At 37.9% G+C, this 11233-nt stretch overlaps 1 protein-coding gene across 1 annotated transcript in view; it reads left to right on the forward strand.

Annotated features, from left to right (window-relative positions):
• Positions 1-7466, forward strand: part of TUBE1 (tubulin epsilon 1) — a 29076-nt gene extending 21610 nt beyond the window's left edge. The window contains exons 7-12 of the mRNA XM_075268157.1: positions 285-472; positions 1501-1670; positions 2076-2216; positions 4125-4265; positions 5910-6084; positions 6753-7466. Coding sequence (XP_075124258.1) covers positions 285-472; positions 1501-1670; positions 2076-2216; positions 4125-4265; positions 5910-6084; positions 6753-6911 — 974 coding nt within the window. The 3' untranslated portion in view covers positions 6912-7466. The remainder of the gene's footprint in view (positions 1-284; positions 473-1500; positions 1671-2075; positions 2217-4124; positions 4266-5909; positions 6085-6752) is intronic.
• The last annotated feature ends 3767 nt before the right edge of the window (positions 7467-11233 follow it).

Consider the following 11233-nt stretch of genomic DNA (forward strand, 5'->3'; position numbering starts at 1 on the left):
GTATTACACACTCCTGTCTCTGACTGTAAAGCTCCAGCAGATCGAGCTCTGTACACTGTTTCCTGGGCATATGCGTTTTTTCTCTACTGCTTAGATTTCCATCAGTCAGTGCTTTTCAGTAGAGACATTCTCCATAGTAGACAGTGCACAGGGTACTTTCTGCTGCTGGAACTTCACAGTGAGTTTTGATTGGAAATTCCATTTAAATGAATCTATTATCAAGCCCTTTGTCATAGCTTTTATTTTCTATTAACTCTATGTTCTCATTCATTCTTACCTTTTAGGCACAGGTTCTGGTTTAGGTACATTTGTACTGAATGTACTTGAGGATGAATTCCCTGAGGTATACAGATTTGTTACATCTGTCTATCCATCAGCCGAGGATGACGTTATCACATCTCCATACAACAGTGTGTTAGCTATGAGGGAACTTACGGACCATGCTGACTGTGTGCTTCCTATAGAAAATCAAGTAAGGTGTTGTTTGTGTCCTGGAAAACCCCTTTAAAACATGATTTGGCGTCCTATAAGGGCCCCTTAACACGGAGTAAACGCGCGTGTATTTTGACGTGGTTTTTTTACACATGTAAAAAAAAATGCCATTGAAGTCAATGGGAGTCTGATTTTTACACGTGTATTTTTACACGTGTATTTTGCCAAAATACACGCGAGTTTACTCCGTGTGAAGGGGCCCTAATACTGGGTTGTCAGTGAACACAATGATAAATGTTCTGCAGGATATACTGATATGGGAAGAGACGAGAGTGAGGAGAGACAGCAGATGTGTAAACCTCTATATATGTGAATAAACTTCCTTTATTTCAGCTTTCTGCAGTGGCTTACTGTGGTTGTAATGTCAAAATGGCCATTTTTGGAGCAGAATCTGCTACATTAATGTGCAGATTAAATAAAGAGTCATACTTAGGTATGCAAGTTTATTAAAGGGAACCTGTTAGTTGTTTTTTTTTTTCAACTATAACCTGGCCCCATCATGTGTAGGATCAAATATTTCCTTTCCATTGGTGCTTGTAATCTTTCTGTTGCAGAAATGTGAAATTATAAGGCTAAGTTCAAACGGCAACATTTTCCTCAATTTCAGCTCCAGACTCAGGGGTATGAACACCCTAAATGTTTGAAAGCATAAAAAGTCATATGTAAATTAATCGAAATAGTCACAATTTGCGGAAGAAGCTTCAGCCTAGTCGCACTGTTTACCTGCTATTAGTACGGTACTTCCTGGCTATGACATCTGCCTTAGTCCCCTCACTCCCTGACTTCAAAAGCGAATAGTGTGACAAGACTGAAGCTGCTCCCTGCCCACCATGGGTACTTAGGTTAATTTGGCATATAACAATGGCAAATGTCTTCTACTTTTACACAGAGCCGATATATATTCTGCTTAGGCATCTGAAAAGCATAGTGTAGGATATAGTAAAGTATGTAAGTAAGTTATATGTAGATTTCATTAATATTTTTCTTCTTTTTTTTATATATATACAGTCCTTAGTTGACATTGTGAATAAAATTAATCAAATGGCAAACTCTGGAAAGCTTGGAGCTGTGAAACCAAATAGTCTTCTTACATCTAATAAAGGTGGAGCTAAGGAAAGTGAAAAACCATTTGATGCCATGAACAACATAGTGGCAAATTTACTCCTCAATCTGACCAGGTAACATACTTCTTATAACTACCTTCAGGGTACAAATGTTCTTTTGTGTTCCCCTATTATGTCAGAATAATACATGATAATACAAAATTAGAATCAGAAAATCATACATATAAATATAACGCACAAGTCATGCATATAAATGTAATACAATTTTTTGACCAAAAATCTACATCTACTTTTTCTCCACTTCAATCTAAGTGACCCACGCACCTTGATCTGTGTCATGTCACTCCACTGCCAGATCCTGGTAATATTCAGCCACGACTGTATAATATATTATCGTTTTGTACATTATATATTTAGATATTTCATGATAAAGAAATGAAACATTTCTTCAGCAATATAATTCTGGGCATGCCTTTAGTCTTGTAAAGAAACTGTTTGCTTTCTTTATACATCACTCAGCTCTGCAAGGTTTGAAGGACCACTTAATATGGATCTGAATGAGATCACCATGAACTTGGTGCCTTTTCCACATCTCCATTACCTGACCTCAAGCTTGACACCTCTCTATACACTGGCTGATGTTAATGTGCCAACAAGAAGGTAAGATCTATAGTAAAATGTGTATAGACCATAGATATTTTTTCAGAAGTGATAGTGAGAGCAGCAAATGTCATTGTATCAGTGCTACACATATTTTTGTCACTAAATGGACTGGTATTTTGGTATTTAGAGTATTTTTCTTTGCATGATGATATCCAAACCCCACTGTTAGATGTGCCAAGGATCAGTGGTAATCTGTGCAGAGTATAGAAACGAATGTTCAGTGCACCTGTAATTTGGGAGGTTTGGTCCTTATACCTCATCCTCAGGTACACAGATGTCTCCACCATTTGCAAATGAATAATTCCACCGCCACTGCTGGCTTTCTACCGCTAGTTGATGCCAATTGCCATATTATGTATTTTAACAGTGTTTGAGTAAAGGAGGTCAGACAAACAATTCCACAGTCGTTACTGTGAGTCTGTACTGTATATGTTCAGGGTCCCTATAGTACCAGAACAAGAGAAATAAGGCATTACACAGTATCCATTGAATTCAGTGGGCTGGCTGTATAGTGCATGTAACTGTCAGAGCCTTCAGTGATAGAGGCTTTTATGGAGCTGCTCTTAGCTACAAACATTTTTATATTGCTTCATTTCATTTATTATTATTTATTATTTTATTTATTAATATTACTTAGAAGTGAGTATACATAATCAGTGTTTGTACATAAATGTAGGGTGTTGTCTTCCTTTTAAGCTACATTCACATTTGTCATGTATATTTAATGTTGGTTAAAAAGCGCAGGATATATGCAAAACTTGCCCGTGTCCTGGTAGCTAGTGTGCCATGAAACCGTTACAGAATAATGTAGTGATTATGCAATAAAGCTTAAAATGTAATACATCATCATGTATCCCTGTGCAGATCACTTTCCTTTCCTTCCCTTTCCTTTCCTTCCCTTTCCTTCCCTCCCTCCGTGCAGTCATGTGGACCGTCTTGAGACTCACTCGGAATCCCCGCTGTTTTACTATGGGCGTATTTGACACAGAATCCACCTTGAAAATGCTTCCCAACACTCCCATTCATTTCAATGGGGATCAATATCAAATTCATTCCTGTAGCTGGTCTTTCAGCTATGGCGGAAAAAAAGAGGCCTAGTGACCGATCTTCAGGTGGATTCTGCTTTGTAAATCCTATTGAAATTAATTAGAGGCAGGAAAAAAAACAGGTAGATCCGCCTAATTCCCACTGAAATAAAAGTGAAAGTTGGAAGGCGTTTATGTGAGACAGATTTAAAGGTGGATTCTGCCTCAAAAATCCACCTGCAAATAAACTCTTGTGTGAGCATACTCTAAATGTTTGCGAGCAGAAAGCCTAAAATTATAGACAGTGACCAAACAATGGTTCATCTCCTATTAGGAATATACAGTAACTGACAATACAATGTATCGTATTATGTATGATATTAAAAATGCCTTCTCATTGAACCGATTTTGTCTGGTCATAAATGCCTCCCAAGCCAATAATTGTGGTATGTAGGATGTCTTTCACAAATGTTGAACCATAACCTTGTCGCCACAAATTGGAAAATCAATGCTCAGATAATGATTGTATGAATATGCATATTAGCCTGCAAATGCTTCTTGGGCAGGGCCCGATTAACCAGATTTGCCTATTGACTGACAATGTAAATAACTCCTAAAGGGGAAACATTGGGCAGGAGAACTCTGAGCATTTCCATCTATCTATAGACAAACCTGATAAATCGGGCCCCGTTCCTGTGCACTTGCATCTGAATTTCATATCCATAGAAAGAGGATTATCTGCATTGTGCCATCAGTTTGTGACCAGGTATGAGTCTCCTCTACATGGCACAACAATTGGACCTAACAGACTCCCTTTAAACTACAATGAAGTAGATGTTAACTCTTTAAATATTGTTACTTTTCCATTCTTTATATATAGGTTGGATCAGATGTTTTCAGATGCTTTTAACAAAGATCATCAGTTGATTCACGCAGACCCTAAACACAGTCTGTATCTAGCATGTGCTCTGATGGTGCGAGGAAATGTCCATATATCAGACCTCCGCAGAAATATTGAACGGTTCGTATAAGAATTGTCTGTTAATACTCACTTTTGTTGTGAAAAGAATATTGTTAATCGGAATGTAACAAAGATGAAGGTCTGTAACACAACTTCTTCATTGTGGAAATGGAACGGTGGGTTTACAATGAAGTTTGACCGCAATCAATTTACCTACATGTGAATAAGGTATATTTTGAAGCAGAATCTTTACAGAAAATCTGTGACATAAGTCATGTGTGAACATCCCTGCAACTGATCTGATGAACTGAAAGCAAATAATAGTTTCCATAAAAAGTAAATATGATGACATAATAATTCTACAGATTTTGCGCATTTTCATTCAAGCATGGCAGCAAACACACCAGTGTAGCCTCACAGGCCCATGTTTGTGGCAGTGAGCCCAGGGTAAAACTCAGGACAAAAACTACTCCTGTCCATTTTGCAGCCCCAGCTCACTGATATTATTAATATTATTGTTGTTGTTGTTTATTTATATAGCACAATTAATTCCATGGTGCTTTACATTTGGGGATTTACATACAATACACAAAATATACAGGTAGATCTAATACTAACAATAACTGACTGGCACAGTGGGGTAGAGGGCCCTGCCCGCGAGGGCTTACAATCTATGAGATAGAAGTGAACGGGGAAGCAGAAGCACAGGCAGTACACGGATGTCATGTATGTACCATGAGCACTGTTCAATCATGGCACAGTTGAGCTGCAGTAATACACACAAGCAGCAGACAGGAGGGTAAGCCATAGAATTGCAAATGTAATTTGCTAATCAGGCAGTAACATCTTGTTGTCAGGACTATGGTCAACTATGTTAGTAAAGGTGCTGTTACATAGTTGCATTTTATTTTTGCAAATGGAAAAGTGCATGTCAAAATACTTAAAGTTTAGTGTTATTATTCACTGTTCAGTTGTTTATCAGTAATGTAAGGCACAAAACGCGAGTGCCTTTTCTAAATGTGAACACTTAATGTTTGCAAATGTATGTTTGATGGGGTTTTTTGCCACAAATAAAAACATTACATTACCAACTATTTTGGAGGCCACTTCTTAGGGCCTTTTTCAACTCTGAGGTAGCTTCAGCCATCTTCTTTGGAGTGGCCTACTGGTGGAGTAGTATACCAGCCTGGGACAAAATAGACTTCACAGGCTGGTTAGAACGGCCAGCTCTTTCCTGGGGAGCCCCCTGGACCTAGTACAGGTGGTGGGTGACAGAAGGACAATGTCAGTGGTGAGCTCCATGCTAGAAAACAACTCCCATCCCATGTATGAGACTGTGATAGCACTGGGCAGTAATGTCAGTGACCGACTTCTTCAATCCAAGTATGAGAAGGAGCGCTGTCGGAGATCCTTCCTCCCTGGCTGTATAATCAACATCAGGCTAAGCGAAGATCACTCCACACAGAGAACTAAATGATCCTGAGTCTTTCTTTTCTTTTTAGTTGCAATGACCACTAGTATATTTTCTATCTGCTATGAGCTTGTATGTGTTCTTTCTTGAATTATATTACTGTATTATCCATGCTGCTGTAACACACTGAATTTCCCCGTGGTGGCACTATTAAAGGGTTATCTTATTTTGGAACTCTTGTCCATTAAAAATCACATATAATAAATGTAAATTGTAAATGTGTTTTATTTTAGGCTGAAACCTTCTCTGCAGTTTGTCTCCTGGAACCAGGAAGGGTGGAAGACTAGCCTGTGTTCTGTTCCGCCTGTAGGCCATACCCATTCCCTCCTAGCACTAGCAAACAACACATGCGTCAAACCCACATTTATAGACCTCAGAGACAGGTTTACGAAACTGTACAGGAAGAAGGTATGTATGTGAAAACTTGGGGTATTAGGACATACATTCTTCATTCTAGAGTTTAGACCTGATGACATGAACTACTAGTGCCTTGTACAGGACATGGGAAGAGGAGCCATCCTTTACTAGCCATACACCAGTTTTTGCTAATAGGAGAATTTCAGACAGTCATTGAAAATAGAGTAATATTTTAATATGTATAGTATAAAAAATATTTTCAGAAATATGGGTGTTAACCTTAAAGTGTGAGTAGTAACAATTATTAAAGATTTTGGTTACAAATAATCATCAAATCTTCAGAACAGAAGACTAGTAGAGCGATACAGACATATTATTTTATGTAAAATGAGCTATATATACCGGGCACCTAGTATATATAGGGCAGTGGTTCTTTAACCAGGGTTCGATCGAACCCTAGGCCATATGCACAGTTCATTTTGTGTACCAGTAAAAAAAACATATACCTATGTCTTGAATTTGAAAAAAAATCATATTTGATTTATCCCTAAAGAGGGGTTCGGTGAATGTGCATATGAAACTGGTGGTTTCGGTACCTCAAACAAGGTATAGGGTATATATGGTCTTATAGGCATAGGTGCACATTTTCATGTGTAATTGTATAAATGCCATTCTTTGTCCCACGTTACACATCTAATGCATTCTTCCCATTATTGTAGGCTCATCTGCACCATTATCTACAAGTCGAAGGCATGGAACAAAGCTTTTTTACTGACGCATTGTCATCTTTATCCTCCTTAATTGATGAATACAACCAGATTGATGCATCTAAAGGGGTAGCTGTGCTTGACCCTGCAAGAATAAGCATAGCAGTCTGAAAATAATGTGAATAATGTTATTTTTTATGTAAAGTATGAATAGATTTTATTTGAGTTGATCAGACTAGAGACACTTTGAAAGTTACATGCTGCATTAAAGGGATTTTCTTTGAGATTATGCTTGATGACCTAGCCTAAGGCCAAATTCACTTAGCTGAGTTTGGGCCAGGAAACTAAGGCCCTGGATTTATCGTCCTGAAACTGGCTGAACTAAACGCAGCTAATCCGTTCAGTTAAGGTAAGCCAGGTTTCGATGCATGGACTGAGTTTCCTGTCCCAAACTCTCCCATTTCAAACCAGCCTTAGCATAGGTCATCATTATCAGATGAATGGGAGTATGTTTGCCTGCACTCCAGCCAATTAGCTTATTAAAGGGGCACATCAATGTGGCTAATTCAATTAGCTAATCGGTGCGAACACCAGGACTCTGTGCTTATACAGATGACCTATCCTAAGCTTAGATCATTAACATCTCAGAAACTCTAACGTGTATTGAACGTAAACCTCATTTTTAAAAGGCTGCTTTTATCTTTATTGTGGGTAATTTTATATACTGTACAGGCTACTTTTTTAGTTTGTTTTTCAGGATTTTTATAATTGAATGTTATTTATTATGAAGATTATTTTGCTGTAATTAAAATCAGTCTTTGTAATTAAAAGAGGTTGTTTCAAATTTTTATATTAAACTGATCAGTTTAAGCAGTATTCATACTTTATATTAACCGAGACACAGTTGTCAACTCTAATTAAAGGGGACTTCCAGGTATTAGCAGTGACCTCACTGATGCCCAGCATGTGATTACTCAGGCCAGTGATTGGTTGCAGCAGTCACTTGAGCCATGTCACTTCCCACTCAGGCCGTGCTTGCAGGGAATGGAACAGGGAACCATATGTCAGGAAGTAGGTGACTGTTACCTTTTTATAGATAGATAGATAGATAGATAGATAGATAGATAGATAGGGGTGTGAGAAGATTAAGCCAAGTAAGGTATTCAGGACTCTGTAGACAAGAATTTGCTGCAGTTTTAAGAAGCTCCTTGACGTTTCTCCACATAAAAATGTGAATGTAGAAGTTACCAATGTGTGAAAAATGATTCTTCCCTGAGAAAGTACTAGAGGACATCAAGAGTACATTCACACATATTACTTCTGTTGCAGAGAAATACATTTCTTTTTTTTCTCAATATGCAAATTAGAAAACTGGGGCACCAAGGATACCTCCTTAACTCCACATAGCTCTAATATGCCCTCTTTCCTCACTCCATTTTTTGAGTGACCAGGCCAGACAAGATTTCAGTTTCGCTCTCTGGCCCTATCTCTCAAAGAAGGGAGGGGGGAAAGGAGGGTAATTTGGAGCAATGGAGCTACTCTTATTTGCATATTCTAAAATAAATGAATATCTCTGCAATGGTGGAACCGATTTCCATAGGAAAAGGGGCATTACATTCATATGAGCCTGACCTATCGAACTGTGTTGCTGGTTTAATATGCACCACCCTGATGACAGACACCCATTAAGCACTGCTTAGGATAAATGTGCATTAAAGGAGTTGTGTCATCCGAATATGTAAACTGAATTTGCACTTTATAGTAATAATTATGTGCTATAGAGTGTTGTAATTATCTGCTTGTAATATCATACCCTGGGGTTCAAATATCATAGGTTTGTACATGGAATATAAAAAAACAAAAAACTTGAGTGTCTTCAGTAGTACATTCTCAAGTTTTTTTTGTTTTTTATATTCCATATCCACTGGCTAACACGGTACAAAAACATACTTTTTCCTTAGGTTTGTATATGTCATTCTAGTGAGGCTCTGGTAGTTGTTAGTTCCTAGAAAAGAATACAGTATAGCTTCTGCCTTATCCTCCATGAAAGAAACAGGGACATCATTTAGGCTGGACATAGGCTTTCTTTCAGCTTCTTAGAGAAAAGGCCAGCATAAGAGCTAGGCAATCCAATACAGACTCCAAGCAGTGAGGGAAAAACAATCCAGTTTACTTACTGCCATTTTTGTTGATGGCAAACATTTTTATAATTGTTGCATAGATTAGTGTGTGTGAATATATGACATAATGACATATATTTTTGGATTGGTATGTTTTCTCTGCTTGCTGTGAAAGGGGAATGTAGCAGTAGGGGGAAGAACATCTGACCAGTCAGAACACAAAACTAATCTCTTACATCTCACCAACAAGAGCCTATCCACTCAGAAAGCATAAAAATAGAGATGCTTTTCTAAATCTATGTCTAAGTCTTGGCAAGTGATGGCTTATTGCTAGAATATGCATCAATTTGCTGATCCTGGAAGTCTGACAACAGGAATAACTGTGGTACAATCCAAGTTATAACTGTGTGGAGAAAATTCCTCTAACAATATTTGAGGGTACCAGAAATTGCACCTTCGCTAATCAGCAAGTGATGGTATATCCTTAGTAATATCTGGTCACTTGTAATATACCAGGGGACATCTAGCACTACATCTGCCAGCAATTAAACATTAGGTAACATGAATAAGGATTTACTCCTATGGCAGTGATATTTATTGAATTCAGATGATAAACAGAAGAAACTATTTTGTATCTCAACAGAAATCAAATCCTTATTTACTGTGTTGGAGTAATACATTATTGTTACGCAAAATAACATAAACCATTCAAATCATTAAAGGATTTTCATACGTGGAAGTCAAAGAAATGTGTCATCTATGGAATATTAAAAAGTGATTTATGACTGTGTATTTGAGTCTTTTGCTCCAAAGTTAGAAACAGTGTTTAAAGAAATAAAGACCTCTCTCAACCTCAACTTTTTACATCCTTCAATAGGTGCTGCTCCATTGAGTCTGGACAGTTGGAATCCTTTTTCTAGCCCCACCATTTGTGAGAAATCAGCACGGTTATTGTCATTACCTAATATGCTAAGTAGGCTTTCCACTGTCAGATGAGTGGTCCTTGGCTGAAGCAAAAAAAAAAAAACAAGGACCGCCCACCTAACAGTAAAGAACCTAATTAGCATATTGGGTACTGAAATGATTGTTTGGGAATGGTGGAGGCTAGAGAAATTCCAACCACACCAGAATCTGTGGAGCAGCACCTATTAACGGAAATGGTTCCAATAAGGAGATAAAATTTTACGTTATTCACATAATGGGTTAATAAATTCACTGACATTTTGCATTGAGTTTGGGATGCTGCTTCATACTTTTATTTTTTCTTCTGGATTAACCTTGACAGGCTACTGAAATCTATTGTATTGGTTGTTTGGACATAGACATTAATAAATAAACCCACCTGACCCTGCTGCAGTGGTCCTCAAGATCCATGCATTTGTCTGCTGAACAAGAGTCTTCCATAGGGAAAACAAATATAAAGCAAGCACCAGTGCCTTGGAGGGCTTAGGGCATGAAATACTTTGCATGCAGAATTTTAGTTTCATTTAGGAGGTATTCTGTCTTTTATCCATATTCATATTACTGAAGAGTGAATCTGAGGTATGTTTATAGTGGCATTGGATCGCTACATCGTTTCCATCAACCATAACATCTGCCCCCTAAGCTGTGAGGCTATGAAGTGCCAGACGTGCTGTAATGCAAATGCGTGCTCATGTCATCAGACACCCAAAAGAGAAGCAGTTTGACTTTATCTAGCTTAGGTTGGATACGATAGTGTCGCAATGTCTGAGCAAGGTAAAGTAATACTATTTCTCTTCTGGGTATCGGATGGCGTGGGGCACACATGCACAGTACATAGTGCCATGTAGCTTCAGGAGCAGGAAGGCAGAGCTGGGCAGACGTCGCAGAATGATATAGTGGCGATGCACTGCTGCTATAAACTTGCCCTCAATGCACTCTTCATAGGGATAAAATTCCCCCTAAATTAAACAAAGATTCTGCCTGCAAAGTATACCATTGTATTCTGTTCCCTAAAGCCCACCAAAGTGCTGCTCTTGCTTTATATTCCTTTTTCCTGTTGACAGATCCCTTTATTGGAGGTCATTTTGTTCATTTATCCCTTGACATGAACAATAAATTATTAAAATGTAAAATAACGATATATAGTATAAGACATGCATATAGTAATAATCTATAGTCTAAATAAAACATATCTTGCAAATGTACTGTGAGGAATAAATTATGTGAATTGTTTTTGCCAATTTCATTATTATTCCTATTGTAAAAAGCTAGAGACTGTGTTACCTATTACTAGGAAGAAATCGTATATCACCAAGCACATATAGCGGAGCATCAAGATGCATCAACTTGTCTTTGTAGGAGTTAGGAAATACAGAATGACTCCCATCATCCTCCTCCTTAACTTATCTG

The sequence above is a fragment of the Leptodactylus fuscus genome, chromosome 3, assembly GCF_031893055.1.
Source record: "Leptodactylus fuscus isolate aLepFus1 chromosome 3, aLepFus1.hap2, whole genome shotgun sequence".
Taxonomy (NCBI): domain Eukaryota; kingdom Metazoa; phylum Chordata; class Amphibia; order Anura; family Leptodactylidae; genus Leptodactylus; species Leptodactylus fuscus.